This window comes from Pongo pygmaeus, chromosome 12, assembly GCF_028885625.2.
Source record: "Pongo pygmaeus isolate AG05252 chromosome 12, NHGRI_mPonPyg2-v2.0_pri, whole genome shotgun sequence".
Lineage (NCBI taxonomy): Eukaryota > Metazoa > Chordata > Mammalia > Primates > Hominidae > Pongo > Pongo pygmaeus.
This window is the reverse complement of record NC_072385.2, coordinates 58609740-58625514: the sequence shown is the minus strand read 5'-3', so window position 1 is coordinate 58625514 and position 15775 is coordinate 58609740. Positions and strand designations below refer to the sequence as shown.

The window sequence follows — 15775 nt, the reverse complement described above, 5'->3', positions numbered from 1 at the left end:
TTTATACAACTAAAAAAAAACCTCCATCAAGATACAGAACATTACCATCACCCCAGAAAGTTACCTTGAGCCCCTTCCCAGTCAGTCTGTGTACCTGATCCCCCCAGAGGCAATCCCGTTCTACCATTTTCCACATATGTGAGTTATGCCTGTTCCAGAACTTCACATATAAATCGACTCATACAGTATTTGCTTTTTACGCAAGTCTTTTTTTACTTGTCATAATGTGGGATTTATCTGTGTTGTGTCTATCAGTGTCTTGTTCCTTTTGGTTGCTGATTCCATGGTATGATTAGAATCTGATATGAATATTGATGGACACCTGGGCAGTTTCCAGTTTTTGGCTATTTGAGTAAAGCTGCTATGAACATTATCGCACAAGCCCTTTTGTGGACACGTTTTTAGTTCCTTGTGTAAACAACTAGGAGCGGAATTACTGGGTCATTCATAGAATTTGGTACATGTTTAATTTTTAGGAACTGCCAGACATTTCCCCCAAATTGTTGAACCATTTATACTCCCACTAATAATGTATGAGAGCTCTGCCTGCTCCATATCCTCAACAGCGTTTGTTGTCTGTATGTCCTTGTTTCTTTTTTTCAGTGGAGAGTTAATTAAAGAAAGCATTCATTTGTATTTGCCAGGAATCACACCATCTTGACCTCTCTGTAGGCAGCCCTAATCTGTGCCACAACCCTGCATGTGATTGTGGTACCAGCCCTAACACAGTTCTGTCAGGGGCCCCACCACACACATAGGGGCCTGGCTTTCAGAGGACAGTTCCATCTTAAAAGGGAATGCAGGGGTCGGGCACGGTGGCTTATGCCTGTAATCCTAGCACTTTGGGAGGCCAAGGTGGGTGGATCACTTGAGGTCAGGACCAGCCTGGCCAACATGGTGAAACCCCATCTCTACTAAAAATATAAAAAATTAGCCGGGTGTGGTGGCATGGGCCTGTAATCCCAGCTACTGGGGGGCTGAGACAGGAGACTCGCTTGAATCTGGGAGGCAGAGGTTGTAGTGAGCCGAGATCATGCTGCTGCACTCCAGCCTGGGCGACAGAGCGAGACTCCAAAATAAAAAAAGGGAATGCAGGAAGAATTGATAGCATTTAATGAGCACCCATGGTGTCTGTACTATGCCATTTACATAAATCTGTTTTACTTTCCACAAAAACTTTACAAGAGAGTCATTCTCACTTTAAAAATGAGGCAACCAAGGCTAAAAAAGGATTGATGGTTGCCAAGGTCACCTGTGATCAGATGGTGACAGTTGGGATGTAAACATAGTCCTGACTCCATGGCCATAAGATACACAGTTTACATTGGCTTGTACTGCTGAACAAAAGTTTCTAGGGAAAATCAGATGATTATCTTTTTAAATGGATCCTAAATACGAGTTGGCTTTGTAGCATTAAAATAAGAAGCTCAAGTACAACCCAACTGAAAATGTGTCAGCCGCATATTCTAACTTAGAAATGAAGTAACTTTGTGGTGTCTTTATCACCCTTGTCTTGGCAAGATCGTTTGGTTATAACGATGCCTTATGAGACAGAGTGAGGGTAAGGCAGTGTCAAATTGATCATTTGACTCTTCTTCACCTCTGAATTGTGAATTATGTTCACAGGTAAGTATACCTCCATCCTCTAGCCAGATTTAAACCCTCTAGAGAGCAGGGAACCATGATGCTGATGGTGACAGTGATGATGATGATGATAAAAATTGTAGACATCGTTAGTGCCAGGTACTGTGCTAAACGCTGTGTTTGAGCTATCTCATCATTTCTTACAGTCATCCAGTGGTAGGTACGCTGAACTTCACTTTACAGAAAAAGAAAATAGATTTGGAGCAATTAGGCAACTTGCCCAAAGTCACATAGTGAGCAAGTGGCAGCATTGGGATTGGAACTTGGCCAGCCGAATTGCTAATGCCTGGGCTTTTAAGCAAACCACCAGTGGCACATTGGTGGTGTGCTGCTAGCACAATGTGTGGATTCTTCTCTTACTAACCCAGGCCTAGCTGTTCAGTTCATTCAACAGTCCTCTCCGAGGCTTGGTCCTCTGTGCAGCAGCAGTGTGCTAAGCTGCCTCGTGCCCTTTGAAGAGTGAAAGTTGTGCTGGGGAGATAAGGCCCATGTAGACAAAACAATTAGAGATATCGGGCCATATAATGCAAGCACATGATATGATAAAGGGAGACCGGGCTGGTGATACGTTGCATGAAAGCTGGTTAAACCCGAAGGAAGCCCTTATCTTGGTTGCTCTGCATTATATTAACAACTGTACAGCGGAGACATACATCCAGAGATAGCACACAGCAAGTTAATTAGTGGACTTACGTAGTCCGGGCAATATAAATTGAAGATTGTACTGATAGATAGCCTCAGTAGAGCAGATGGCACTTACATTGTCAGGCGTTGTGCCAAACGCCTTACACTTCCTTGCACTGAATCTTGACAAGCTGTGTGTGTGTATGTGTGCATGTATATGTGTGTGTTTTCCTGTGTTCTTGTTCTGGGTTGTGGAGGGAGGTGCTGACTAGAAGGAGGTTATCGTTACCCTTTTAAAACAGATGATGAAATCTGAGTGTCAGATTTCTAATAAATTGCCCACAGCCACATGGCTAATGGCATGTTAGAGTGGGATTTGAACCCAGGTCTGCCTGCCTAAAAAGCTGAACATGCTCAAAGCCTACACAATATTGAAACATAATCATGTTTTAACCCTTTGAAGAGTGGTTTCACATCTGTGGGGCTAATTACACTTCTCTGTGACTGGCACGTATTTTGAGCTTAAGAAACACTTCCTGGGTAAAAAGAGCACCAGAGTGGTGGTTTCCAAGAGGTGTCCTATGAGCTTTAGGGTGCCAGTCATGTGTTTTACATGTTCCACACCCCTCCCTTCAGTTGGAGCAGCTCTGTTTTTCTCTATTTTACGTTGTGGCATTTGGCCCACCAATTTTATTTGGAAATAAGCATTCTGTTGCTTAAAATGGTTTGAAAACAAATGATGTAGAAGATCAGATCACTCCATTCCTAGTCTGTACCAGACACCAGCATTAACTGATTCAATGCCTTTAATGACACGGAGTATTGAATACTTCTGTATGGCTGAGCTCTTGAATGGTGGCCGGCATTGCATTGTAATAGAGTAATTGGAATCCTGGGGTTTAAAAAGAGGCTGCCAGGTGTGGTAGTGATCATGGCGATTCCGGGTACATGGAAAATACGTGCATTGAGACCTGTGTCTTGCCGCATTACCTGCTTAGGACTTGGAGATGTATCTTTTCAGTCCTCGTTTCATTTAGAGTATATGCCATACATTCTCAGAGCAGTCCACTGTTGTGTGCTAGCAGGTGTTTGAAAACAAAAGGAAAAAAACAAGATCCCTTCAACCCAGAGTCACCCCATAGAGGATGATTGGAATGTTCAGTGCAGTTACCTGGGGCCACTGGAAATGATATTGTAGGGCAGAAAGGGCAGGTCCCTTTAGGGGCATTAAGTTATAAATATAGGGCTGGTTCAGGAACTGAATGTGAAAGTATGTGTGTGTGTCTTTGACCCACCTCCAAGTTTACGGCTGCATGCCTCAGGCATTGAGTGACAAGGAAGAGCCAGAGGCTCTAAGGTTGGATCAAATACAGTCCAGTGTTCTGATTTGCCCGAGCCTTTCCCAGTTTTGGCATTGAAAGTCCCATGTCATAGGAAACCCCTCCATCCTGGGCAAACTGGGATGGTTGGCCACCCTACATGGCCCTGGAGCTCATACCCTCACTGCTGCTCAACTCAACTATGGCAGCAGCCTTTAAGCTGCCTCCTTGTGCTATCCCTGCCCTCCACAGTGCCATTAGAGCCACTAGAGCCCTTTTGGAAACAGATCTGACCTTCTTAAGAACGAAAGAAAGTCCTTGGCAATGGTATTTGCTGTGCGTTTATAGCCACGTCACGTGAGCCCCATGTTGTAACTACTCTGGACATGCCATTTTTTGGCACCCACAAATTAATGCCAACTTGTAGTTATACCAAACCTCTGTCCTGCCTTACTGGACACAAGAGCATGCCACAAACCTCCATGGCCTTGACAGGGAGAAAGGGAACAAGTACCTTGATAGGATCTATTAACGGAGGAATAATTTACTGTGTTTCTTCTTTGTTGTTGTTGTTGTTTTTTTTTTTTTTGAGACAGAGTCTGGCTCTATTGCCCAGGCTGGGGTACAGTGGCGAGATCTCAGTTCACTGCAACCTCCACCTCCTGGGTTCAAGTGATTCTCTTGCCTCAGCCTCCCGAGTAACTGGGATTACAGGGCTATGCCACCATGCCCGGCAAATTTTTGTATTATTAGTAGAGACAGGGTTTCACCATGTTGACCAGGCTGGTCTCAAACTCCTGACCTCAAGTAATCTGCCCGCCTTGGCCTCCCAAAGTGCTGGGATTACAAGCATGAGCCACCACACCCAGCCTGTGTGTTTCTATATGTTCACATACAACATAGTCCATGTTTCACGTAAGCATCACAACTGCTGGGAGATGTCGGCATTATGAATCCTGTTCTACAGGTGAGGTGACATGCTCAGAGAGCCCTGTGATGTGCCCACACCACACAGGTAGTGAAGCTGCTGAGCTGGAATTCAAAATGAGGCCTGCCCACCTGTCTGAGGTCCAGTGCCTAACCACTGCTCTGTGGGGGCGTCTCATGCGTGGGCATTAGGAGAGGGGCCGTCTCAGGATTGCCGAGTCACAGTGCTATGCCTGCCTCAGATTCTGGACTTGGAAGGAATGCAGTCATTGGCTGTGGTGGTTGTGGCTTCCTATGTGTGTGGAGGAGGGCTGCAGGGAGGAGGGGTGTCAGGGAATGTGTGTTCCAGAGGAGTCCTGTAAGCAAAGCAAGAGAGGACCTCCTTCCTGGGAACAGGGTCATCAGCAATACTTTCTTATTTGTGTTTTCCCTTCAGTCCATCAGAAAATCCTGCACACCACCCGTTCTTGGTGGAGCTGTGGCCTCTGGTGAGTCCAGCTGGGCTGGCCTCGGATGATGACCCACCAGGGGCAGCCTCACCACCTCAGTCCACTGTGGTCACTGATTCAGCGGATCGCGTGTATCCTGGACTTGAGAGTGCTGATGAGGCAGTTCATCTTTGATATCCCTTTCATCCCTCATGACAGCCACCACGTTGTGTTTCCTAGAATTTGGCTGAGTTCCCACTACCAGGGAAGGCTCAGAGCTGGAGTGTCTGGAAAAGCCACCCATGGCCATGAGGCAGGCAGGCTAACCCCAGATGAGGGCGATGTTGCCGTAGCTAGCCCGCAGCTGTACCTAGTGGTGGGGCCACTTCTAGTCACTGGGCAGGAAATGGAAAATTAGTGCCCCTAAGGAGGAATGCTGCTGTCACTGGATCCAATTCCAGTGACTTTTCTTGGACAGGTTTCTGCAATCCCTTCTGCTTTCATTGGCCTGGGAGAGTCAAGTGAGGCTGTGGGACAGGGTCTGCCTAGAGCCCGGAGAGACAGTACCTAGTACTTAGTGAGTGTGTCCTGAGTTCTTGGTCCCACACCACACTTGTGTGTCTAATTTTTCCCCTCACAGCAACCCAATGAGATGCAATGTTCCCATTTTAGAGATGAGGCAGCTGAGGCTCAGAGGTTCAGGAACTTGCCTCTGCTAAATAGTGGCCGGGGTTCTGGAGCAGGTGATGTGGGCTCCAGAGCCAGTCTCCGTGTGTCACATCGCCTGACACACTTCTGATTGTGTGGTCTCTGGTGGATGATGTCTACCGTTTTCCCCCTTGGGACCCTAGGGACTGTGGGTGGTGTTCTCAGGGAGCTGGGCAGATGTGACTTTTCTCAGGGCCTAAGTGCTGGAGGTGCTGAGTGGACCTGGGTGTAAAACAAACATTCTTGGGTTATTGAGTCAGAGCATCTCCCTGACCTCTGACCCATTCCGCTTCACTTCAGTGCTGTTGTCCCACCAGGAAAGGGGTTGAGTGTTGACAAACATGCCAATAAGTGAACCCCCCAGGAAATTGCCTTGTATCCTTTGAGAAGGTTGTGGCAGGGCAGCAGAAGACTGGCGGTGCTGCTCGCGGTTGGGGCAGTCACCTGCGGATGCGCCTTGCCTGCTCCGCCAGCCCCTGCCCCGCTGCAGGCTCCGCGCCTCTTCAGCACTTTCATTCTGTGCCACACAATGGGGCCCTTCCCCATAGTCGGTGGTATTATCACCCAGGATCTGGATGTTTCCTGTCTACACTGCTGTTTCCTGGAGGGTAGGAACTGCACCTTCCCGGTGACACTGACAGTCTTCACCCATCTGTGTCTGTGGCTCCTTTCTGGAGTCTCACTCGTCCTCTCTCCTGCTCCCTCACAGCTTTTCTGTGGCTTGAGTGGCCTGACTCTTGTGGTACATACACGCTCTGGGGTCAGCATTCTCTTGCATTCTAATAAGCCTGAGCTCCTTTGAGGGGGCACCTGCTTGCCTTATTCACCAGGCCTCAATGAGTTGGACCTCATTCCACTCCATCACATGACCCCTCTGATCTTGCTGCAGGACATGGCCCTCATAATATGCAAACATTAGGAAGTAAATTTAATACTGTGCTTGCAATTTGGTGTTCTGGGGCTATGAGGAACAGGGTGGAGGCATGGACCCCTGGCATGGGGCTTGCTGAAAGCACTGAGGAGATAGTCGGCTCTCAGGAGGGGGCGAGCACATCGTTGGATGCGAAACTAATTGTTGATTGAATTATAAAAGTAATGTATATGCAATGGAATACTACTCAGCCATAAAAAGGAACAAATTAATGGCATTCATAGCAACCTGGATGGGATTGGAGACCATTATTCTAAGTGAAGTAACTCTGGAATGGAAAACCAAACATGTTCTCACTCATAATTGGGAACTAAGCTATGAGGATGCAAAAGCATAAGAATAATACAATGGACTTTGGATGGGAAGGGAGTGAGGGATTTAAAAAAAACAACCCTGTGAGTTTCCAGTTTTAATAAAGCTCTGAGAATTAAAAAAATAATAATGTAAAGGTATATAGCATGAAATTAGACTATATGTAATGTCTGTAGAGAAGTGAATCCCACTGGCCTTCCCTTACCCACAGATATTCCTGGGGACTTGGAGTTTTAAGTCTCGGTTGGTTCCCGGAAGAATTTTGCCCAAAATTAATAGTGGCCCTTCCTTTCTCTGCAGAACACGGAGAATTCCTGGCTCTGGACCTTGGAGGGACCAACTTCCGTGTGCTTTGGGTGAAAGTAACGGACAATGGGCTCCAGAAGGTGGAGATGGAGAATCAGATCTATGCCATCCCTGAGGACATCATGCGAGGCAGTGGCACCCAGGTATGACCCTTCTCTCAGGGCGGCCCCTGGTGACAAAAAACTTCCTTGGCATGTTCTTTCTGTACTTTCTCCAGCCGCTCCCAGCGTGTGGATAGGCAGTCATCCAAGACACTCATGGATGCCAGCACAGCTGTAAGGGCTCCCTCTCAGTCGGAGCTCAGGCTGTTCTGGTTGTATTTTATACCCAACATGTACTCAGTATTAGAAGGAGTGACTAGAGAAGAAGCATGAAATCCAAGTAAGACGCTGTTCAGTGTTGTCACATTCGGGCCTCAGGGCTTGGAAGAGGTCAAGCCCTCTGATTCCTGGTCTGCTGTTCTCTCTCCCACACAAGGCTCCCTCCTGGGAAAGGAATTTCTGACCATGAGTAGAACACGCTGGGGAGATATTTTTAGATTCATTATTTGTCTTTGGGGTGGCCTTGAGGTAAACCTGCTTTCCTTGTTATCATTCTGGGGTTGGAGAAGGGAGGCTGCATCCCTAGGGCTGTGGGCATTTGAGCTTTACAGAAGTTGTCACGTGGCTCCAGCATAACGTCAGGAGGGACACAGAGGGTAGCGGCCCTTCCACTGCCACTCCTATGCCTGCACCAAGCTGAGGTATTAAAGAGGTTGGGCCCTGTATTCAGGCACTCTAGCTGTGTGATTCTGGGCAAGTGATAGACCTCAGTTTATTCATCTGTAAAAAGAGATGATAGTATATGGATTGTGGTGTAGATTAGAGGAGATCATACCTGTTGAGTATTTGGCATAGTGCTGGTGCATAATCTAGTACTCTTACTGTTTTTTTCACAGTGGTTTTAGTCTGTTTATCTAATTGCTTCTTGTGCTGTCACTTTCTGTGGCTAGTAATTGCGTTGTTCCCTGTTGTGGGGGATGTGGTTGCCTTTTCTTCCCATTGCCTCAATCTCCTGCCTTGGGCCACATCCCCCAGATGATAAATATTTAAGAACCAAGTAAACAAGATAAGACAAAACAAAACAAACAAAATAACATCTAAAGTTTGGCTGTGATTATGTAAAAGACTTGTAACGTGATGGTGATGTATTAGGTGGATTTTTAAGTTTTACAAGAACAACACTCTCCCTGTTGCTTGTATCCTGACAACATGCAGGGCCCAGGCACCTTGCAGTCCCTGCAGCGTCATCCCTAGAGCCTGGCAAGGACAATGAAGTGTGTCTCTGCCAGTTGAGAAAAAGAATCCATTTTAAACATTCAAGATGTGAGTGAAGTTCTTCTTGAAAAAACCTTAAAATCGCTCAGACGACCTAGTTAGAGGGTATCAAGAAAATCTACTCTCTATGCAATATATAAGAAAAACATTATAGTCCAGATTAAAAAAAAAAAACAACTACGAGACCCACCTTGAAGAACATTAAAACTGTTGGGATATTAGAAAGATTTTAAGTAAGTGAAAAATGCTATTTAAAAATGAAAAGGAAAGCTAGAAGAAAATATAGGTATCTTTGATCCTAAGGAATAGAAAGACTACTGTGTACCTAAAAGCAGCAGAAAACACTTGGAAAAAAGGCTGAAAGGAAGTTCATTGTGGCTATTTTAGTGGTGGAATTACTGGTGCTATTTTCCCCATATTTTCCCCCTGTTTGGGTATTTGGTATCAGTATTTTACTTAAAGGAAAACAAATGGATTGTAAATATACAATTTAGTTAAGAACAAATCTTGAAATCCCAAACTTGCAAAGGTTTTTGAAGAATTGTGAACCTGGGCCATGGGGGTCCTTGGGTAAAGTCTGTCTTCCGGCACATTAATTTCTCCTGAAGAGCAGTGGATTGCAAACCTGAATGGCAGCCACTTAAGATTTTAAAAGTATATCTCGTGGAAAGGGAAGTGAGCAGAGTTTCAGACCAGTAAGGAAAAGGAAACCATTTTAACTTCATAAAACGATGCCCTTTGAGCCTTTTTATGACAGGAAGGTGTTAGCTGTTTCTCTGCACCTTACCCATAGATCCTCCTCAAAGAGAACGAGATAGTCTTCCAATTCAAGGAAGCAGAAGGTCTCCTCTTCCCACTTGAGAAAAGATGTAGGTTCTATGAACCCAGCACTAGCCATTGGAACTTCTTGCAGCAATGGAACTGTCTCCTATCTTCCCTGTGCAATACGATAGGCACTGACCCTGTGGCATCGAGCCCTTGAAGTGTGGCTGGTGTGACTGAGGAACTGAATTTTTAAGGTCTTTTCTTTTTTCTTTCCTTTTCTTTTCTTTTTTTTTTTTTTTTGAGACAGTCTCACTCTGTCACCCAAGCTGGAGTGCAGTGGCACCATCCCGGCTCTCTGCATCTTCCGCCCCCCAGGTTCAAGCGATTCTCCTTCCTCAGCCTCCCGAGTAGCTGGGACTACAGGTGTGCACCAATAGGCCTGGCTAAGTTTTTGAATTTTTAGTAGAGACAGCTAATTTTTTGAATCACCATGTTGGCTTTGAGCTTCTGACCTCAAGTGATCTGCCCGCCTTGGCCTCCCAAAGTGCTGGGATTACAGGCAGGAGCCACTGCGCCGGCCTGTTTTAAAAATTCTAATTAATTGACATAGCCACAGATGGCCAGTGGCTACTGTATTGGGCAGAGCAGTATTTAATGCTTCTTCACAGCCTATTTTTCTCTACCTTCCTATGTTAGGAGCGCAACTGGAAAGAAAGCAGTGATGAGAGCTGGGGGAGGACAAACCATTTTGCTTTCCCCCCTTCTAACCACCCCCTCCTCCAGTCTTTGATGATTGGCCTTATCTCTTTGCACAACTTCTGCAACTCTTTTTTTTTTTTTTTTTTTGGATAAAAACTATTTGTACTAAAGATCATTTTGACTAGAGTACCAGGAAGAAGGTGCTGGGAATTTGTTTAATATACGTATCATATAATTCATCTCTAGTCACCTTCCCGACAGAACAGAATTTGCTGAATATTTCCCTATTTTCATGTTAAAATACTTGAACTCTGTTCAAGGGAGTTGGCTCACCTGTACTGGTGATCCCCATGGCAAGAGAGCCTTGTCCTCCCCAGCCTTTGCTCTTGAAAATGTTTTGGTTTGGAGGTTGAAGGTTCAGCCTCAGCTGTTGTTAACTTTGCATGGGATCAGACAGAGGGACAGACACAATGGATGTGGGAAGTTTAGTTAGATCTGGCCATCTTCCAGACTGGGGTGGCCTTGTCTTCCTGGGTCCCTCCTGCTGACCATACCCTAGGCATCAGGAGATCCAACAGGTCTGTCAACTTCCCTCTCTCAACTTCTCAGTTCCTTTATAAATGTAAATACTTTCTGTGGTTTGGCATAGTGGTTCTCAAACTACTGCTCCAGGATCACCTGGAGGGCGGAAGCCTTGCTAACAGATGGCTGGGCCCCACCCCCAGAGTTTCTGATATAGTCGGTCTGTTGGGGGGGGGGGGGGCTAGACCCTGGAATGTACATTTCTAACATGTTCCCAGGTGATGGGGCTGAGGTTGCTGCTCCAGGAGCACACTTTGAAAAGCCATGGTTTAGTCAAATCTTCTTGCACCTTCCTGGATAGGAAAAGGATAGTTGACTTCTTACCCACCTTGACTTTTAGATTTTGCCACTTAGTCAACCTGGCCCTTGGAATCTGCCCAGCCTCTTTGGCCTCTGCTTACTTTTTATGCCAGAATGCCTCTGGTCTCAGTCTTCACCTAAAGGGTCAGCAGCTTCTCTTTGAGGGTGTAGGGTGGGGCAAGAAGGAAGCCAGGGGATTGTGGGCTTTGGGGCTGATTGAAAGCCTGGCTTATTATGAATACAGCTTTTCTAAGGCTTAGGAGCTCTGGGTCCCGCACAGTGAATGTGTGTGGTCACGGTTGTGAGGCTGCTCACCCACAAAATGCTATTTATTTCTCAGCGCTCTTCATGGACTTACTGGATGTTCTGTTTAGAAAGTTAGAAAACAAAGATAACTTCTTTGAATTGCCCTCAGGAGATTAGTTTTCTAGAATGGAGAAAAAAATATAAAAATTACTTGTTTTTGTTAAGTCGGTTCATAGAATGCCAACAGAAAATGTTGTCCCTGCAAACCACCCCCCACCCCATCACCAGAGACAGGGATACTAAAATACTTCTTGGCAGCAAGATGGGCTGGCCTTTCTGGTATGATCGTCAACTGGGCTTCCATGTCAATGGGTTTCTGACAGGGCCACCAAAGAATGTTCTGTTCCCCGGGCATGAAGCGACTTTCTGATTAATGTTGGCCATGATTTCCCCTACCTCACAGGGTTATCTTGACAGCAGTTTAGATAAATGGCTTAAGTAGAGGACAATATTTAGTGGGCAAAAACTAATGTTAAGCCTTTACATGTATTGACTCATGTACTCCTTTTCATAACTCCATGAGGACAGGTCCAGTTATAATTCCCTTTTTGTAGATGAGCAAATGAAGATATCAGAGGAGATATGGGTTTTGCACACATTCAGCTGGTTACGTGTTGAGCCAGAAGTGCATGCCCTTAATCTCTATGCTGTTTGACCTCTCTGCTTACCACCCTGTGTCATGTAACCTTAGCTGTTTGACCACATTGCCGAATGCCTGGCTAACTTCATGGATAAGCTACAAATCAAAGACAAGAAGCTCCCATTGGGTTTTACCTTCTCGTTCCCCTGCCACCAGACTAAACTAGACGAGGTAAGATGGGCTTTTCAGACACTTGTTGCTTCACTCTTGGGGCTGGGAGGGCTGAGAGGGACTTCTGAGCCACCTGCTGTGGTGTTGGTGGTAGCACTGGATGATTGTGGAGATGAAGTTCTGCCTTTCTGGGTGACTGTGTATGTCGATGTGGGGGCTAGTGAAGAAATATCTGGGGGGTTGGGAGTGCTCTTTATCACCCTCTCTCCCACACACATTGCGCAGTATCCTTATCCCATCCACGGAAACAGGAATGAGAAATCAGGAACTCCCCAGTCTAAAGTGTTGTGATAAAGACCCTTGGAAGAAAGATACTTGGAGAGTTAATGATGTAAGGACACAAGTACAGTCATGTATTGCTTAACAATGGGGATATGTTCTGAGAAATGCTTTATTAGGTGATTTCACTTATGTATAAACATCATAGAGTGCACTTACACAAACCTAGATGGTATAGACTAGTACACACCTAGGCTGTATGGGACAGCCTGTTAACTCCAAGGCCACAAATCTGTATAGCATGTTACTGTACTGAATGCTATAGGCAGTTGTAACACAGTGATATCTGTGTATCTAAATAGGTAATAGGAACTTTTCAGCTCTATTGTAATCTTGTTACCACCGCAGTATACACAATCTGTCATTGACTGAAACATTGTTATGTGGCACATGACTGTGTCTTATAGTGACAGTTGTCCTGAGTTTCTTTTTCGTAGGCTAGCCAGGAAGTAATACACAAATTCAATCATGACTTTACCCCAGTGGCAGAGGTCTCTGCTAATGACGGAGGTTTGAGGGGTGTGGTGTGAGTTTCAGTTTTAGTGGGAAATCAATATTCACTTCTTGGTCCTTTTCCAGAGTTTCCTGGTCTCATGGACCAAGGGATTTAAGTCCAGTGGAGTGGAAGGCAGAGACGTTGTGGCTCTGATCCGGAAGGCCATCCAGAGGAGAGGGGTGAGTGGGGTGGCAGGAGCTTGGGGTCTGTGGGCTTTTCTGGGTCCACCCTGAAGACTCCCTGAGTGTCCTCGACTCGTCATCGTTTGCTTATGTGGAGCTTAAGGAGAGTTCTCTTTTCCCTGACACATGTACTCAATAATTTTGTATGTGATCTGCTGCTTTGGGGGTTTTTAGATTATCAAATGGATAAATAATCTTAGCCTTGGCACAAGAAAAACTTTTTAGTTCTTAACCTGAAGAAGACTTGAATGTGATTTCCAAGTAAGAAAGTTGGAATGATGTTGACATGGGAGTGGAATGGCTCAGAGAGAGAATGAGTTAAAAGTCTTATCACAGGGGGAGTTATGGGGAGGGAGGGGGGAGAGAGAGAGAAGAAGAAGAAAAAGGAGGAGGAAGAGGAGGAGGAGTGATGTACAGCTGGTGTTAGGAAAGTCTCCCTCTGTGATGATGAAGGTCAGAGCCCTCCCGTTTATCTCCACAGGACTTTGATATCGACATTGTGGCTGTGGTGAATGACACAGTTGGGACTATGATGACCTGTGGTTATGATGACCACAACTGTGAGATTGGTCTCATTGTGGGTGAGTGAACACCATGCATGAAGGGCCCATGCTGGCCAAGGGATGGGGGTGTGGGTTGGAAAGGGAGAAGGGGCCCATGTGCTGGAAAGGGAGAAGGGGCCCATGGGCTGGGTGTTCCTTTGTAGTTCATATTAGAAGATAATGGTCCAGTCACTTTGGAGAGCCGAGCAGGGACTCATGGAGTTGGGGGTGGCAGAAGATTAGACCATGTATTGTGATGCCCCCAGAGTCTGCAGTGAGAAATCCCAGGCACCCTGGCCAGGCAGTCTCGGGACAGTAGTATAAGAGGGAAGAGAGGTGGGAAGGGGCCGGAGCAGGCGTGTGCATAGCCGTCCCTTGTTTTGGTAGGCACGGGCAGCAACGCCTGCTACATGGAAGAGATGCGCCACATCGACATGGTGGAAGGCGACGAGGGACGGATGTGTATCAATATGGAGTGGGGGGCCTTCGGGGACGATGGCTCGCTCAACGACATTCGCACTGAGTTTGACCAGGAGATTGACATGGGCTCACTGAACCCGGGGAAGCAACTGTGAGTAGGCCCTTCCTGTGCGAGTGGGCTTGGAGGGGGCCTGGAGCTGAGTCTGGGGCTGGTCGGGGCCAGGGGGTTGTTTCTTTACAGTCTTACATCCCCAAAGTTTGCCAAGGCGGCCACTGGTCATAGGAATGTCTGTGACTATAAATTGCTGAGAGGATCTAAAACAGAGAGCAAGCGGATACACCAGATTATAGCTAATAATGTGTTTCCTTCATGGGAGTCATTTTGGAAGGTTCTATTCTGAGTGTAAGTGGGTGGCCCTGCTCTTTCTTTCCACCTTCTATTTGTAAATTGTCCATGGGAACTGTGAGCCACCTAAGAAAAGTTGTGCTGAGGTGGCCAAGATTGGGGTCTCTGAAAGCTCCTTTTACAGCTCCAACTCCATCACCACCCAGAGGACAGGCTGACAGCTGGCTGCACATTGCGGCTCCCTGGGGTCCCAGGGCCTCCTGCTGCAGCTGCAGGCAGACCCATGGCCTCTGGAGACATTGGCTGAGGAGCTTCCTTGGCCTCCTTCACTTGGACCTTGGCCCAACTATGTCCTGGGATGGATTGGAGGAGGGGCATCTGGCATTTTGGATCCTGAATATTGTATTCTCCAGCCTGGCCTGCCTTTGTTTTTAGTTGCTTTTATCTCTTACAAAACCTTATTTCACCCTCACAAACATTTGCCAAATGTGCGTGTGAAAGATCTTGAAACAGGGATTGCTTCAAGGTCTGAAGCAGTTGCAAAACATTTTGAGCAATACAGATCATCTCTGGTCTTGTGACTGTGGTAGAAAAGCTTTTCGTGCAGATCTCTACTTGGAGAGGAAAATTGAACCCTATAAATCAAGTCAGTGGTGGGTAACCTTTTTCTTTCCAGGAGAGTCCTTGCTTTCTTTTTCTTTTTCTTTTCTTTTTTTTTTTTGAGACAGAGTCTCGCTCTGTTGCCCAGGCTGGTGTGCAATGGCGCGATCTCGGCTCACCGCAATCTCTGCCTCTCGGGTTCAAGCGATTCTCCTGCCTCAGCTTTCTGAGTAGCTGGGATTACAGGCGCCTGCCACCACGCCCAGCTAATTTTTGTATTTTTATTAGAGACAGGGCTTCACCATGTTGGCCAGACTGGTCTCGAACTCCCGACCTCAGGCGGTCCGCCCTCCTTGGCCTCCCAAAGTGCTGGGATTACAGGCGTGAGCCACCGCGCCCGGCCTGAGAGTCCTTGCTTTGTCAAAGCATGGTTTATTTATCTAAGTCACAAGCTTGTTTCACATGTTGAAATGAGTCCTTTACTTGAACTTTCTGAGGATCATACTGGTTGTGTCTGCCATGGCTGATGAGAGGTTTATGAGCTGAAAAGTCACTCAGTGTCTGCCTCCATGAATGAGGCACACCCAAGTCATTCCGAGGAACTAAAGGCCCTTTCAAGTGTCAAAAGACAAATTTGCCAGCCAGACCATGACAACACACCCCCGGCTTATCCTTAGACACCCACCAAATTGTCATCCATGGTAGCCCTGAAGTCACTATAGATAATTTTTGTCCTCTCTAATATATTTCCAAGTAAGTATCTTCCAAATGTTGACTGGAACAAAGTGTTTTTAAAAACTAGAATAAAAACTTAGCAACACGGAGTTCCTTACTGTTGAAGCCAGGCTCGCATCCACGCTGGTTTCCTTCTCCTGAAGCTCTGCCTGTGTGGGTGCACTAACATTTAAAATGCACGCTGTCATCTTCACAAT

The 15775-nt window shown here is 46.4% G+C and overlaps 1 protein-coding gene across 1 annotated transcript in view; it reads left to right on the top strand.

Moving 5' to 3' along the window:
• HK2 (hexokinase 2) overlaps positions 1-15775 on the top strand; it is a 59846-nt gene that overhangs the window by 26920 nt on the left and 17151 nt on the right. Inside the window, exons 3-7 of the mRNA XM_054474837.2 lie at positions 7194-7342; positions 11859-11978; positions 12837-12932; positions 13417-13516; positions 13865-14048. Coding sequence (XP_054330812.1) covers positions 7194-7342; positions 11859-11978; positions 12837-12932; positions 13417-13516; positions 13865-14048 — 649 coding nt within the window. The remainder of the gene's footprint in view (positions 1-7193; positions 7343-11858; positions 11979-12836; positions 12933-13416; positions 13517-13864; positions 14049-15775) is intronic.